The sequence below is a fragment of the Oryctolagus cuniculus genome, chromosome 17 (genome assembly GCF_051225735.1).
Source record: "Oryctolagus cuniculus isolate XC-2025 breed Fujian yellow rabbit chromosome 17, ASM5122573v1, whole genome shotgun sequence".
NCBI classification, from domain to species: Eukaryota; Metazoa; Chordata; class Mammalia; order Lagomorpha; family Leporidae; genus Oryctolagus; species Oryctolagus cuniculus.
The window spans coordinates 65,111,953-65,128,346 of NC_142883.1; the positions used below are offsets into that span (position 1 = coordinate 65,111,953).

General features: G+C 61.0%; 1 protein-coding gene across 10 annotated transcripts in view; it reads left to right on the forward strand.

Annotated features, from left to right (window-relative positions):
• MPRIP (myosin phosphatase Rho interacting protein) overlaps positions 1–16,394 on the forward strand; it is a 119,238-nt gene that overhangs the window by 36,102 nt on the left and 66,742 nt on the right. For all 10 annotated transcript variants that reach the window (XM_070061694.2, XM_070061693.2, XM_070061692.2 and 7 more), the window contains exon 3: positions 771–836. In XM_070061694.2, coding sequence (XP_069917795.2) covers positions 771–836 — 66 coding nt within the window. The remainder of the gene's footprint in view (positions 1–770; positions 837–16,394) is intronic.

Below are 16,394 nucleotides of genomic sequence, written 5' to 3' on the forward strand. Positions count from 1 at the left end.
GAGAGAGCTTCTGTCCACTGGTTTACTCCTCCAGTGCCCACAACAGCCAGGTCTGAGTCAGGCTGAAGCTAGGAGCCATGAACCGTAGCCAGGTCTCCCACATGGGTGGCAGGGGCCCAAGTACTTGGGGAACATCTGCTGCCTCCCCAGGTGCATTAGCAGGCAGCTGGAGCAGAAGCAGAGTAGTCGGGATCTGAATCAGACTGTTGCATGGGGTGGGGGTGGGAGTGTTGCAAGCAGTGGCTTAACCCGTTGCTCCACAGCGCTGGCCCTGTGGCCTGGCCTTTGGGTGGAGTGTAGGGCCCTTTGTCGGCTGGCCACTCCCTGGGTGTTGCAGTTGTTTGCAGGGTTTTATCAGCTCACTCCCTCCTCCCCTCCGTGAATTCTGGAGCTGTGTTTGCCCATCTCCCACTGGGCCGCGAGAGCAGCAGGTCCCAGGTCTCTGAGCATGGTGAGTTGGTGCCTTGGCTCCCTCAGGGCGTCCAGCCTGCGAACGGCCTCGTCCTGGGGATCAGTCCTGCACTGGGAGCCGCAGGTGATCAAAGCTGCCCACGCGCGCTGTGCTGTCTCCGCCCCGAGGAGCTTCCTCGGTGCTTTAACCTCCGTGACTCCCGTGGGCCCCTCGGCCCAGTTCCCATGCGAGTGCCCATCCTCAGGCCCCTTTTTCCTGCCGTCTGCCCCAGAAATGGATGCAGGGGAGCCGGTGTTCCATCGGCTGTCGAGCTGCCAGCCCGGGCCCCGCCTGATCGCCCCTCTGTGCTCTCTTGCAGAAATGGCAGCGGCGCTTCTTCATCCTTTACGAGCACGGCCTCCTGCGCTACGCCCTGGACGAGATGGTGAGTGTCCTCCTGGCCTGCGTCCTGGCGGCTGCGGCTTTGGGCTTCTGTCTGAGAGTCTGGAACGTTGTGAACTTGTGGCAGCTGGCGGGCGTGGCCCTGAAAGCCCAGAGCTTGGTGTGAGGCCTGTTCCTCAGTGGTCCTGGGCGGCAGGAAGTAGTGAGGGTGGGGTGGGACTTGGAGAGCGCTTCCTGTTCCTGTTAGGAGGGAGTGAGGCGGAGACGGGCACCGGCGTGGCCCCCGGGTACGTGGGCACACGTGAGCTCGTGGGCTGTCATCTCAGGCTGCCTCCCAGATCCTTGGCTGTAACTGGTTTCGCTCGTTCTGTTGGTTCTCGCCCTGGAGTATTTTAGCTGATGTCGGAGGCCCCATCACGGGGCAGCATGCTGGGCACTCAGTGGCCTTCCTGCTCATCGCCTGCCTGGTTTACCGCCTGTGTGTTTGCTGCAGTGTGTCAGAGGCCAAGCCCCCAAGCCCACGGCTGGGACGTTCTGGCTTTTCTTCCCGCTCCGTTTGCCTCGTGTCCTTTTCTCCAGAGGAGATGCGCTCTTGACTGCACGTGACCACACTCCTGACTGTAGAGGGGGAGGTGCGAGAGCGGACTGCTGTTTCCCGATGCGTTTGCGGCTGTGCTGGCCTGTGTCAGCTCCTCAACGCCGGGACTGTCCTGGTCCTGGTCCTCGATGGTCAAGTGAGCCTGTGTGAGATGGGCTGAGCCCTGTGCCCCTGTGTGGAGCTCGTCCTTGGCCGCGGGTGAGACAGGCTCCTGGACCATGAGCAGAGGCGGCCGTGCTTCCCGGGGGCCCTTGGGCTGCTGGTCCTGGGGTTCGGCGGTGGTGGTTAGAGATGGCACGGGGAAGGCCTGGGCGCGTGTGTCTGCGCACGCTGCCCCGTCCCCGTGAGGTGAGGTGACGGTCATGGTCTTCCGTCCCGTCGCCTCACAGGCTCCTGCTTGACGAGACTCGTCTCCCTCTCGCTCCTCCTGTGGGTGGAAAGCATGCAGATCGCTCTGGTCTGGGTAGTTTGAGGAGGCCCAGCTGGAGGCAGAGCAGGGAAGTGATGGGCATGGACGCTGTTCTCCTTGGGGCATGGGGCCAAACCCCATCCTGCCCTGCGTGCCACCACGCGGGTGGGCGGGCGGGAGCTGGCTGTAGGAGGGCCGCTGAGCCTTTGGCTGTACCTTGCCCTTCCTGTGGCCGGCTGAGCCACTCCTGAGTCCCACAACAGATGGACAGGCTAGAGGGGACCTAGGAGGGCACTGGGGCCGTGAGCCGACTGGACTGTCCTCAGCGACTTGTTACTCCGCCGAGGACGTCTTCAAGCCTAGCGGAGTCCCGCAGGACCCTGCCGCCCTTGGGCTCGGTTGAACGAGCACCAGCACGGTGGCTCTTGGGCTTGGCTTGGTGCTGGCTGGAATGTGTGGCGCATGCTGCATCTGCAGAGCTGCTGCTGGGCGGTGGGACCCGGCCGCCTGCAGTGCTCTCCCAGGAGGAGCCCAGGAAGGGCCTGGACTGAGGAGCGGGGCACTGAAGGGCGCCCGGAGAGGGAAGGGTTTGCCGCGGGCCGCTCTCTGACTGCCCCCACAGTGGCCGAGCAGTGTAGCCACCCCTCGGGCTCCTCAGGGTCCCCCTGCTGGGTCGGGCTAGGGGCCAGCAGGAGAAGCCCGGTGGGCGGCTCCCCCGCCCCAGGGGCTGCGTGGGGTGGTTCTCAGGGCAGTCCAGAGCCCAGGAGCTCCAGCTCTGCCTTCAGCCCTCCTGCACGGGAGACAGCCTGCGCCCTGGAGCAGGAGAAGCTGTCAGGCTCCCGAGTGGCTGAACCTTGCTGGCTGGAAGCTTCCTCTCCCAGTGCCCTGTGGCCCACGGTAGTGCCGGTGACACCTCTGGGGGCCACACAGGGCTGGGAGCGTGGCTTCTGCATGTGTCTCACTGGGGGCCACACAGGGACCACTTGCTGTGCATGCCCCGCCCCCTCCCCGCCCACCTGTGAAATGGCCCCGTCTGTGTGTGTGTCTCCCACGATGCTTCTCGCAGCGCAGCAAGTGCAGGCTCTGGCCTCTGGCCCTCACCGCTGACCCGCCCGTAATAAGTGGCGGCTTGCCCTTCCTCACTCAGCCACAGCCTGTTTTGAATTGCTGGTTGGCTTTTGTACGGCGTTCCTGTCTGCGTGTTATCTTACCAGGCCAGATTATCGCTTTCTGTCTCCACATCCGAGGGCCCTGACAACTCTGGGCGTCTCTCCCTGTGTTGTCTGGCCTGGCTGTGGGTGGGCCAGGCCTGGTGAGTGCTCAGTACATGTTTGTGGGGTGGAGCCAGTCATAGATGCACTGCGCAGAGTTCCTGCTCCCAGCTCAGGGGAGATGGAGGAGAGTTGAGGGGACCCTAAGCGGTGACACAGCAGAAGGGAGAAGACCTTCCGGAGAGCTCTGGGGAACAGAGTGGGTTGGGACCAGGAGAGGCAGGGTGGGTGTCAGGGGTCACGGTGTACGGGGTCGGGTGGGGGAGAGGTCCCTGTCCCATCAAGGGCTGCTCGGGACGTGTGCAGGGCTGGGGCCTGCGGGCCTAGTCCAGCTCCGGGCCCACCACCACCTTCCTGGTGGCTCTGAGATGGGACTGGCTTTTGGGAATCTCGTTTCCTTTTTTGGGAATTTTCTCTCTCGATACACCCACATCCCTGTAACTGGTGGGTGTGGAGGAGAGGCAGATTTCCCAAAAAAGGCAAAGAAGACTCCCCAGCGCAAGCGAGGTGAGGTGGGCTCGCAGCTGCCTCGCAGACAAGTAGGAGCCTGAGGACCTTGGCCGGGCCCTGGGTTGTTCAGGAGCAGAGGAACTGCAGAATCAGAAACCCGAGCCGCCGCCTCCCTCCACGCGGCTGCTCTGCTGCCGCCCCGGGGTTTGACCAGCTTCGGCCGCTTCTCCCTGAGCTCGTGGGGGCTTTCGGGAGAGGCAGCGCGTGCAGGGAGTGGGGCAGGCCGGGCCCTGCTGCTGGCTCAGGAGCGCCCAGGCGGGCCTGCCCCTTTCCCTTTCCTCCTAAACCAAGGGAAAGATGATGTGATGTCCTGTTTTTGTTAATTGTGGTGAAACACATGTTGCGTGAACCTCCACACTCAAGCCGTTTGAACGTGTGGACACTCCCAGGGCTGCGCGGCCATCACCACCGTCCATCTCTGGGCCTGGCTCACCTTCCCAGACTGAGTGTGGTGCCTGTAAACCCTCCTACCCCCCCACCCTCCCCCTCCCCCAGCCCCCACAATCACTGCTCCACTCCTTGAACCCAGGGATGTTGGGCACCTGCTATAGGCTGATCATCTCTTGCCTGGGAAAGCTTGGGAACAGAAGGGTTTTGGGGTTTTGTGAATCTTAGATTGTCTGCGTCTGCGTTGTGTGGGATGCGAGTGTAAACGTGACACTGCTGTACGTTTCTCACGGAGCCCCAAGGTTACTTGAGTGCATGTTTTTAGTGTGCTTGCGTTCCCACTGCGGCCTGCCTATCACAGGAGTGTGGGCATAGAGCACTCAGGTCCTTGCAGAGTTCGGGATCTGGGAGCACTTGGGCTTCAGCCTTTGGGGTCGGGGTGCCCAGTCTGGGGAGGGGACTCTCTAGCACGTGTCTCTGTGTCTGGCGCCCTCAGGGCACATCAGCACTGAGCACAGGGCAGGGCCTTCTTTTTTCCTGTGGCAGGCCTAATGCTCTTGAACCCTGTCTGTCGCAGGGCAGACAGAGCTGCCGTCACCTGCGCCGAGGCCGGCTCTGGGCAAGCTGTGGCGCCGAGGGCTGGCCCTTGCCATGGGAGTGGCTCTCCCGCCTCAGCCCTCAGCTCTTGAGGGTCGGGCGTGCCTCTGGGGCTGCTGCTGGTACAGTGCCCAGGTTCCTGGGGCTGGGCCTGTGCCCTTAGCAACTGTCACCCTGAGGTCTCCACCCCCACACACCTCTGCTTGCATCAGCCTCTGAAGGACGAGGCGGGATCCAGGTTTTAATAACAGCTCCACGTGATTCGTAGCATTTGACAGTCACTGCTTCAAGCCCTGGCCTTGTGTCTTGCAGTGCAGAGTTGGCAAGCCCGGCCTGAGCAGGCAGGAGGAGCAGCCAGCTCTCCTGCAGGTGCTGGGGCCACACCCTGGCTGGTTCTTGGGTCACCGCACTGACTGTGGGGCCCATAACAAAGACCAGAGAGGGAAAGGCACCAGGCCACAGGAGGCTGGCAGGACCCATGGGGACGTTAAATGCACAGCAGAAGCACCGTGCAGCGGCTGCGGAGGTGGTGAGGGGAGTACGAGGAGCCTTCCTGGAAGAAGAGGCAGCACTGAGCTGCGTTCTCATGTGTCCTGGGATCCAGGAAGGTGCACGTTCTGGTGCCCTGGGCTGGCTCTTTGTGAGTGGCCTTCATGGTCCTCATGACCCTGCTGCCCAGAAGCTTCATGTCACAGAGGAGCAGCCCTAAGGAGTGGGGACCTGGGAGGTGTGTCCCCAGGGGCCTCCGGCTCCTCACGGCCTGGGAGAGGCCTCCCTGAGTCTGCGGCTTGCCGGCAGGTCTGCCTGCTTGTTCATGGCACCGGTGTCACAGCTCTGACCAGAAGGCAGAGGTGCTTCCCAGCCCTGGGGACCCTCCCCCTGCCAGGGCAGGAGCGAGACAGGACCCTGGGGAGACAGTTTGTGGCTTGGCCGTAGGTTTTTAGATTTTCTTTAAATCTGTCGTTTTGCCCTCGCTCTGGCCTTTCTGCTTTCCACAGGGTGCTGGCACCTGGGCTGAGCACGGGTAGGCACGGGTTAAGCCTGGTCCTCTGGGCCTGGCTGAGGGCCAAGTGCCCACCAGCCGTCTCGTTCTGCCCAGCTGCTCTGCTCCAGGCCTGTGCTCGGTTGTAACAACCGTGATGTTCAGGGGCAGCTTTGAACTCACAGTTATCCCCTGGGGGCTCCTCATGAGGTCCTCGCAGGAGACCTCCAGTGCTTTCCGCCTTTCTTTGGGAGACCCTGTCTTCCAGTGGAATTCTGCAGGGAACCTGAATACATGTTTCATGTTTTTTTTTTTTTTTTTTTTTTTTTTGACAGTGGACAGAGAGAAAGGTCTTCCTTTGCCGTTGGTTCACCCTCCAATGGCTGCCGCAGCCGGCGTGCTGCGCTGATCCAAAGGCAGGAGCCAGGTACTTCTCCTAGTCTCCCATGGGGTGCAGGGCCCAAGCACTTGGGCCATCCTCCACTGCACTCCCGGGCCACAGCAGAGAGCTGGCCTGGAAGAGGGGCAACCGGGACAGAATCCAGCGCCTCGACTGGGACTAGAACCCGGTGTGCCGGCGCCGCTAGGCGGAGGATTAGCCTAGTGAGCTGCGGCGCCAGCCCACATGGTTGCTTTTAAAGCTTTTTGTAGTTTTTTTTTTTTCTTCCAATTGTGGAAGGGTGAAGGAGTTCCTCTTGGACAAGCTTTGTTCTGGCGGCGCGCATCCTGCGTTGGAGTGCTTGGCTTTGATTCCTGCTCCTGCTTCTGCTCCAGCTTCCTGCAAATGCACACCCCAGGAGGCTGCCGCTGATGCCGAGGTGCTGCGGTCCCTGCCACCCCCACAGGAGACCTGGTTGGAATGCCAGGCTCCTAGCTGTGTTCTGGCCCGGCCCTGGCTATGGTTGGGCATTTGGGGAGTGAACCAGTAGGTGGAAGATTACTCTCTGTTTCTGTGTGTGTGCGTGCGCACATGTGTGTCTGTCTCTCTGTCTCTTAAATAAATATTAGCAAAAGATCCTTTTGGGGGATCACAGTTTTCCTGTCTTTTCCCATCCTGCGTTTGTTCAGTTATCAGCACCCAGAGTTGTCTCTCTCTCTGGAACGGGTGACTGTGACAATCAGTGCCCTCGTGACTCCTGCATGGTTTTTGTTTTAGTTTTTTTTTTTCTTTTAATATTTATTTATTTATTTGAAAGTCACAGTTACAGAGGGAGAGAAAGAGGTCTTCTATCCACTGATTCACTCCCTAGATGGGTGCAATGGCCAGGACAGGGCCAGACTGAAGCCAGGAGCCAGGAGCTTCTTCCAGGGCTCCCACATGGATGGCAGAGGCCCAAGCGCTTTGGCCGTCTTCCACTGCTTTCCCAGGGTGTTAGCAGGGAGCTGGATCGGAAGTAGAGCAGCCAGGCCACAAACCGGTGCCCGTGTGGGATGCTGGTGTTGCAGGCGGTCCACGACACCACAGTGCGAGCCCCTTCCCTTCTGCGTGTTTGAAGACAGATATAGCGTGCTGACTCGTCATGTGTGTGTGCGCTTGGGGTTCTTGGCTGGCAGGTGCGGGGCTCGCACAGCCCGGGGTCTGTGGTACTCCCTTAGCGGCTGGGCGTTTGGGGGTGGGGATCAGAGGTGGACACAAGGAGGGCCCCCTGGCTCTGCCTTTGGGCTCCTGCAGGCCACACTGCCATGGAGCATCTTTGGGCCAAGTCTAAGTTATTGCAGGTTAAAGGCGCGTGAGCAAGGGACGAGGCCTTCTCACCCCCAGGGACACGTCCCAAGATGCGCGTGAGCAGGGTGTGGGTCCATACCTTAGCTGGGGGACGAGGCCTCTTCACGCCAGGGACACGTCCCCAGGCCCCCAGGGAGGCCTGCAGCTGTGGTCGCGCTGAGCCCTGTGGTTCCCGTGCGCTGATGATGATGGAGTTCAGCGTGTAACGAGACTAGCAGAGACTCGTAATAAGGTAGAGCAGTTAGAACCGTGAACTGTGATAAAAGTTACGTGAACGTGGTCTCCCTCCACCCCCATCTGCCTCAGGACCAGGCCGTGGACATTGCTGTGCTTGTGTAAGTAGTCCTTTCTTTGCTCAGCATTGGCCATGAAGCACCAGAGTCGTGATGCTGGCGAAGCAGGTGCACGCGACAGGGAGCCGAAGCCCCCAACTTAGCAAACCTGGGGGTTCCAGGATGCAGTGAGGTTGACCCTTCTGTCTGTGAAGACATGCACCAGAAACAAGATTCACCCTGGGGGGACCATGGGCGAACTGTGGCTAAGCAGGGAGCGCTGTGGGGAGCACAGGGGTGGGGGCGGTGGAGACTTCCTAGCCGCTGTCGGGGCAAGATCAGAGGGGACGGCCCGAGTTTTGCTGGTGAGTGCCACGTGGGTTTCCCTTGAGGCTGACTTCCTGTGAGGAGTGCGGCATCACCCTCCGGAGTGCGTGGCCTCAGGGCCTTGGGAAGTGCTGTTCTCCAGCTCCAAGCTCCTCCCCGCTCTCCTTTCCACCTAAGTGGGGAGGAGAGAGCTACTGACATGTTTGGAGGACTGGCCACAGGCCTGTGCAGCGCTGTGGGAAAGAGGGAGGGTCGGCTCAGCCCCTGGCAGTGCCTTCAGCTCATCACTGTTCTGCATGCCGGCCCCAGAGATGTTTCCCACGGGGACGAGTCGGGGTGGCGTGCACCAAGGCCACGGCAGGGTCCCGGAGATGACGGGATTCCCACCTTCCAGTGTGGCGAGGAGACCCAGCAGGGGCTGTGTGGTACGCGTGGGGCAAGCGTGGTTTCCCTGATTGCAGCCCGCGAGCTCCCTGTGGCACTGCTTCCCGGGCGGGGGCCTTGCACAGGGGCACTTTGCCTCTGTGCCTCCAGGGTTGGAGCCCCCCTGGGACGGCAGAGGAGACTGTGTGGGAGGGATTGGCAAGGTGACTCAGGTGGGTACAGGCTCTGCAGGTGACCCTGGAGCCCTCGTGAGAGCCCACAGAGGACACAGGCGGTCGGAGTCAGACACGAGTCACTCCCCGTGTCCCTCATCCCTGGGACAGCCCTTGGCTGCATGTGGGCGCGGCACGCTGGCGACAACGTGCAGTCGTCCTGGCTGTGTGTGGGTGGGCGCTGCAGCCTCTGCTGTGATGGGCTGAGCTGAGCTCTGAACTCAGACTGCTCTGCGGGGATGGGTGCCCTGGCCTCGCTGGGCCTGTGCTGTGTGCTTTCTTCCTGCTAACGGCACGAGGAGTCCAGGCTGCCCACCTGTGTCTGCCATGGTTACAGCCCTGCGTTCTGCCTTCCGCCTTCCCCCGTGTGCTGAGAGCTGCTGTGGCTTGGGCTTGTGGACACCCACGTGTTGTGTCCATGTGACACCTGCCTAGCTCACTGCTGTGCACACGCCTCGCAGTGACAGCGGGAGGCGGCGGGCAGTGGCAGTTGTGTGGGGTGCTGCCGGAGTCTGTGCAGCCCGAGCCCTTTGCTCGGGAGGCCATGGTCAGGGCCTCCACACAGCCGGGCGACTGTGGCAGTGGGCTCGGTGTCTCCTTCTGCTGGGAGAGAGGTGACTTGGGTGCTGGGAAAGTGAACAGCTCGGAGCACTCGGTGAGGAAGCTGATTAAGTAGGTGCAAGGCCAGAGTCGTCTGATGGAGGTTTGCCGCAGCAGACATTGAGTTCAAAAAGCAAAGCCAAATGGCTGGTGCCTGTGTGAGCGTGCAGTGCTGCACGCCCACATGCTTGCACACTCACTGGAGCCTGCAGAGGCACATCCTCTGCACCTCCACCTGTGGGCCCTGCACACTCGGCGCCTCCCTGTTCTGGGAAGTAACTTACATTGTCCGTCACATGCCAGTCTGTTCAGCTGACCCCCGCCAAGGCACTCACGGTGGGGAGACCGCCTCCAGGGTTCCTGTCTTCTCTTCCTGCTGTGCGCTGCCCCATAAAGCCTTGTCCCGAAGAAGTTGTTCTTTGGATGGGAAGAGAAAGATGGGTGGGAGAGCCCTGTGACCCTGGCAGCGGCCGCAGGAGCCACAGTCGGGCTGTGTGGGTCCTGTGTGGAGGACTAGTGCAGCCACGCACCGTCGCTCATCAGCGAGCCTCTCCTTCACTGCCTGACATACAGCGTGGGAGCTGCAGTTCCCTGCGGCCACGGCAGCTGCCACACTTTGTGGCTTCAGATGGCGCAGTTCCCCTCTCTTGGTCCTGAAGGTCAGCAGCCCAGAAGCCAAGAAGCCTCCTCGGGGTGGGGGTTTCCTCCTGAGGCTTGGGGGTGACTCCCTGGCCTGCCTTGTGCAGCCTCCGCAGGCCCTGGCTGCCTCCGTTCCCTGGCTCGCAGCTGTCTGTAGTGTTGCTGGGCAGGTCCAGGGACAGAGCTGGGGAGAGCACAGACACCCCCAGAAGCACGAGGCTCAGCCCTCGCTGCAGTGCTCACCCCACCTGCCCCACCCCGCCACCACAGCAGGCTTGTCTCCAGGAGGGGAGGAGGGTCCGAGGGCAGGATGTCCCCCCCACCTGTGGTGAGGCACACGGTCTCCCTGAGCTCATGCTGGCTGCACCTGGCCCTGGCCACCAGCCGAGGGCCTGTGTCCTGCACAGCCCCAGCGCAGAAGCAGTGGTGCTAGTGCTCACCAGCGCCCTCAGCTGTCGTCTGCGGCAGGGGCTTGGGTTCTGCCCTGCTGTGTCCCGCACAGCTGTCCCCTTCTGGGGACTGCCAGCAGGTTTCCGGAGCCAGCTAGCCTGCCTGATCGCTGCAGAGGTGGACGGAGATCGTGCCGTAGCCGCAGGGCTGGCTGCTCTCGCTGCGTTTGCTCTCAGTCCTCAGAGCGGTGCTGGGAGGAGAGCAGTAACTTGTCTGGGTGGAGCCAGGGTTTGAAGGTGCGTGGAGGCCCAGACACCCCTGTAACCTGGGGATTCTGCAGCCTTACCTGGTTAATGTTTGGAGAGCTCTGACGTGCCAGAGTAAACCAGAGCATGAGTCCTCACACCTCTGCCGGGTGATCGGCAGCCGTGCTGCCAGTGTGGGAAGTGCCCAGGGCGTGCTCAGCTGGCACGCAGAGGGCCAGGAGGCGTGGGAGCCAAGGTCCAGGCTGCTGAGATGTGGAGACTCCGCTGGGGCGGGTCTGGACGGCTCGTGCCTGGTGGGCGGGGCTTGCTGCCTGGCCCTGACCTTGTGTGGGATCTCAGCAGGAGCCCCGGGCAGCTGAGCCGCATGTGTCTGGAGGACCAGGACGATGCATATGGAGTTAGGCAGAAGCTTGTCGGAGAGGGCCTGTGACAGCGGAGGGAATGAAAGCCCAGAGGGGAAAGGGGAGAGTGTATCCATAGTCACATGCCAGGTGTCTGAGACAGGGTCCCCCTCCCCGTGGTGGCGTGGATCTGTGTGATGGTGTTGTCAGCCAGCCGGGGAGCTTTGGTGCGCGGTGGCTGTGACATCCAGAGCTGTGTGCTGGCCATGTCAGTGCCCTGCAACGTGCAGCCTCCCCGTCCCCCTGGCTGGGGAAAAGCGGGGCTGCCCATGCTCTCACCTCTGGAAAAGCTGAGCGTGTGAAGGGTGGCGAGGGGAGGACAGGAGGCTGTGGTGGGGGACGCGTCGTGTTTCTTGGGTTTTCTGTTTCTCCCTTCCAAGGTGGAGGAGAGAGCACTGTTAACTCCCCCTGAGGAGAGGTTGGGTCAGCGGTGCGTCCTGGGCTGCCCTCTGACCTTTGGTTGAGTGTTGACCCCGTGGGGTTCCACACTGGGCGGGGCTGCTGAACCGAGCGTCTGCTGGGAGTGTTGGCGGGAGGTGATGCAGTGTATCCCCTGGCCCTGCCTGGCTCTGCGTCAGTTGCCCGCATCCTGGCCTTGCTTTCTGCCAACATCTCTCAGCGTCCTCGCTCCTTCCCAGGGGCGGCTACGTGTTCATAGAATGGGCAGACGCAGCCAGGAGCCACCACTCGGCATCCTCTGCTTCCTGTGTAGGACATGCCCGTCTGTGGGCCGCAGAGAGGGTCTCAGGGAGCGCTTGGGGGGCGCACGTGGGGGGTCAGTGCCTGCTGTGCTGGATGCCGAGCATCCATGACCTCAGGACCAGGTCAGGAAGGTGGTCACGTCACACCTTTGTCTGCTCTCATCCCAGGGTGGGGTAGGGAGTGGGACAGGCCCATTGAAAATTGAGAGAGGTGACTGCAGACGCGATCCAGAAGAGCACACTGCCCAGCCCTGGAGCTTCCTGTTCTGCTCCCAGGGGTATTCTGAGTGCCTGCCTCTGTGTCTGCAAACGACATGCTTTCGCTGCTGCTTCCACATCTTAAATGACATTTCTACTGGTTTTGCATCTTCCATCTACCAGACCTGGACCCCACCCACCATACGTGTGTACATTGTATGTGTGCATGAGCTGATACAGTTAAGTCAAACACCAGGACAGGGCAGCGTTGTGGCTTAGTGGGAAAAGCCACCACCTGTGACTCTGGCATCCCATCTGGTTACCAGTCCGAGGCCCGGCTGCTTCACTTCCAATCCAGCTCCCTGCTATTGCACCTGGGAAAGCAGTGGAGGATGGCCCAAGTGCTTGTAGAAGAGGCTTCTGGCTCCTGGCTTTGGCCTGGCCCAGCTCCAGCTCCAGCTGTTATGGCCATCTGGAGGAGTGTGGAAGATTCTCTCTCTCTCTCTCTCTCTCTCTCTCTCTCTCTCTCTCTCTCTCTGTCTAATTCTTCCTTTCAAATAAAAGAAAAAATTGGCCGGTGCCACAACCTACTTGGCTAATCCTCCACCTGCAGCGCTGGCACCCCAGGTTCTAGTCCCAGTTGGGGCGCCAGTTCTGTCCCAGTTGCTCCTCTTCCAGTCGAGCTCTCTGCTGTGGCCCGGGAAGGCAGTGGAGAATGGCCCAAGTCCTTGGGCCCTGCACCCACATGGGAGACCAGGAGGAAGCACCTGGCTCCTGGCTTCGGATCAGCGCAGTGCGCCGGCTGTAGCAACCACTTGGGGGGTGAACCAATGGAAAAGGAAGACCTTTCTTTCTGTCTCTCTCTAACTCTGCCTGTCTGTCCAAAAGGAAAAAAAAAAAAAAACACTTAGAACAAAACACTGAGTTAGATCAGAAATGCTCGCGTTCTCAGGAGGATATGAGAAAGGTGTACACGCAAGTGTGTAGACTGATTTTGTTTGCTCGCTCACACAGCATTTGGCTTTTCTTGCCCTCGGCCATCACCCCCACCTCCCTGCTATGTTTGTTTGGTCTTCTGTATTAATGGCCCCCTTATGGCCACGAAGTGTGGAACTGCTCCAGGGGGATGTCCCTGGGATGGTGTCCCCCACGGGCCTTCTGTGCCCTGGCCTGCCCCGTCCTGCTGGGAGTACCTGCCTTCTCCCAGCTTCCTGAGACGCGGCTCTTCTCTGTGGGGGAAGGAAAGGGCCCGCCCCTGGCCGGGCCTGGCTGGCAGCTGTGCTGGCTGTGGAATGCTAGGTTGGAAATAGCGTTCCTCCGGGACTTCAGAGGCATTGTTCTTTGTCTTCAGCTTCCCCTGTTGCTGTTGACAAGTTCACATACAGACGTCTGATTCACTTGGTAGATGAACCGCATTTTCTCCGAAAAGTTTTGGAGCCCCTCTGTTCTCCTGTGAGTTCTAGAAGTCGGCGAAGATGTGTCTTGGCGTGGGTCTGTGTCTTTCAGTGCTGGAGCCGGTGCGCCTCTCAGTGTGGAAAGTTGTGTGCTGCAGGTCCAGAACCTTCTCGGGTTTCTTCCTGTGGCATTTCCTGTGCTTTGTTTTCCCTGGTCTTTGCTTCTGGAGCTCCTCCTTGCCCTTCCATGTGGCTTCTTGGGCCGGGAACTGTGTCACCCCTGCCTGGTAGCCCTCCTGTTGGACTGTAGCTCCAGCTGTAGTCTGAGTTTCTTAGAACCCACGTTCTGTTCTCTGCACGTGCCTGTTTGTAGCCCTGTATCCAAGTTCCGTGGTTTCAGTTATTTTGAGGATTAGTTCTGACTCTGCGACTCTCGTTCTCCTAGCTCCCTGTTTGTTTTGAACTTGGGCTTTTTCAATGAGTGGTGACCTCCAAGAACAGGCTGTGCGTGGGGGTGTTGACCGGTAGGCCCTACCTTGGAGGGACAGGCAGATGGGGAAGGGCCCTCGAATGCCCCACACGCACACTTTCTTCCCTCCCTCTCTGGAGGGCGCCGGTGTGAGGTCTTCCCTTGGGCTTGTTGGTGTTCCAGATGCGAGTCCTCTCCCCAGCGGACTCCGTGGACTCTGCCTGCTGCGCCTGCTGCCCCTGCTGCCCCTGCGTCCAGGGGACCCTGTGGCAGCCGCTGCGCCCTCAGAGCTTCTCTGCCCAGGCCCAGGGACCCGACCGCCTCTGGAGAGGCGTTCACCGCTCCTCCTGCGGCCCCCAGGCCCAGGGCTCTTGGTGAGGGGGGCATGTCAGCCTGCTTTTTCTTGGCTGCCCTCCGGGAGCTTCCGCTGCTGCACCTGGCCACCTTGCGTGTGTCCAGCCCCGTGGGCCGCCCCCTTGAGCGGACAGCTTGCGGCTGTCGTCTCCCCTCCAGCTGTCGGTCCCTGAGAGGCTGCACTTTCTTTCTTCTTTCTGGTCCCTTTCACATCAGCAGGAGATGGCGCGTGCTGCCTCTGGGGCGGCTGCGTGTGACTGGAGGCCTGTGGTGCTGGGAGTGGGGCTGACGCTGTGGGGCGCGGTGCCTGCCTCTCCCTGCGCTGCTCTTCCCTGTCCCTGATTGGTCCTAGGAGGGTCGCGTGTGTGTCCTGAGTCAGATACAGGTCCACATTTTGCTCTCTCTGACACCTCTTGTGAGAAGGACACTCTCATAAACCAGATGTCTCAGTCCAAGACGCTGGCTTATCTCGCCTCGCCTCGCCTCCCCTGGGGAGGAGGCCCTTTGCTGACAGCCCCAGTCCCCCCTTGGGGCCCAGAATGAGACCCTTGCTGTGGACCGGGCAGGTTCTGCCACTGGCACTCCCGCTGCCTTGAGAAACGCCGTGGGGGAGCTGGCCGGCCCCTCCTGCCCCAGCCTCACAGCCTGGTCTGTTTTCCCCCTGTCCAGCCTCACCATGCTTGCTGTGCTTCACTGGGCTTGAAGTTGGGAAAATCAAGATGGGTCAGGGCGTGTGCCCTCTGGGGAGAACCACAGGGAGGGGCAGGGGCACGGATGCTGACACGGGGTGAGGCGCAGCGCCCCCTGCAGGAGGCAGGCGTCAGCGAAGCTGGGAGTGTTGAGGCTGACAGTGATTGCCCGCTGCAGCCCAGCGCCAGGCGTGAAGGGGCCGGGTCTGCGGAGACAGAACAGCTCGCGGAAACCACGCTGCTGTTAGGCGGTGGCAGCAGCTTCTCTCGTGGCTCGTGCGTCCTCACAGGGCGTGCAGTTGGATGCTGAGGGGAGGCCCGAAAGTAGGAGTTTTCCTTGTGGTGCAGTGGGGCAAGCTGCTGCTCAGGACACTCATCCCATATCAGAGCGTCAGATCCAGTCCCGCTACGCTTCTAATCCAGCTCCTTGCTAGTGCACCTGGGAGGCAGCAGGTGAGGGCTCAAGTCCTTGGGCCCCTGTCGGCCATGTGGGAGACCCAGATGGAGCTCCTGGCTCCTGGCTTCAGTCTGGCTGGCCCTGACTGGTGGGCATTTGGGGAGTGAACCAGCAGATAGAAGATCTGTCTCTGCCTTTCAAATAAATACATAAAACTTAAAGAGTTTCGTCTTTGATCAGAACATCCTGCCGTCCAGTTCCAGGCTGTCCTTGGGAACGTAGTCTGTGTTAGCTGCGCACTGCCCTAGCCCGCCCACTCCCACTGTCTGTTCTGTGTGGCCAGCGCCCACTGCACCCATGGCTCCCTTTCTGTGATGGTGCTCTCGGGCCTGCATGGTCCGGGCAGCTGAGGGTTGGCCGCAGGGACCACTGGGGCCTCTCCCTTGCTTCTCCACACCCAGCCCCAGCCTGGTGAGGTGTGGAGAGACAGTTGCTGGGGGACCAGGTTTGTAGTCTTCAAGGACAGAAGTGGCTGCACACTTCGGAAGCCTGCAGATAATTGGGTCTTCATTCACTGACCTCCAGAGCCAGCAGCACAGGAAGCTGGGGTGAGGGCGGGCTGCTGGGGTGGCCTCTGTACCCGCCTTTGGATAGATGAGGTGACGTGGCCTGTGAGATTTCTCTCTCTGTCTCCATCACTTTTTCTCTAGAATCTGATCCCGCTCCTGACTCTCCACCACCCATCTGGCCTTTGGAATTGGGATCAAAACAAATGCTTTCCAACCCCCGGAAGGTCCCTGCTTGCCGAAGTCCCAGAGTCCTTCCCGCTGACCCCACTGCCCCGACTTGGGAAGAAACAGGATCTCCCTCCCACTGCTGCTTCCAGGCGCAGAATGGAACCCACGAGAAATGCTCTTCCCGTTCCCGAAGTTGAGGGGCAGAAAACCGCTCTGCTGGGCCCGCGGCTTCCCCAACCCCTACGCCATCCCCGTGGGCTTCCCTCTGTGGGAAGGGGAGGGGGTGGGACAAGAGCGAGGACACCTTCCTTCCTGTCGTGTGGGCGTGTGGGCGGCCAGGGGTGCCAGGCCCTCCCAGCACAGGCCAGGCCGCCTGGAGGGGTCCTGTGTGGGAATGGAGCCGGCTCCCAGCCCCTGGCCGCGCCCGGTCAAGGCAGAGCGAAAGGAAGGCTGTGGGAAGCCTCCAACCTCGCGGCTGCCGCGGGCCCCTGGAGCTTTCTCAGGCATTCCTGGGCCAGCACAGAGCCCCTGCCCCGCCCCGCCCCGCCCCCAGTCTTGGCCGCCTGCCTAATTGAGGCTTTATTTATCTCTGCATTTTCCCAGCTCTGTATAAAGAGACAAGCAAGTGGGCAAGGCCTGCGGATACTTCACAAGCACCCGGGAAAACAGGGGCGGAGGGGGCGGGGGAGGA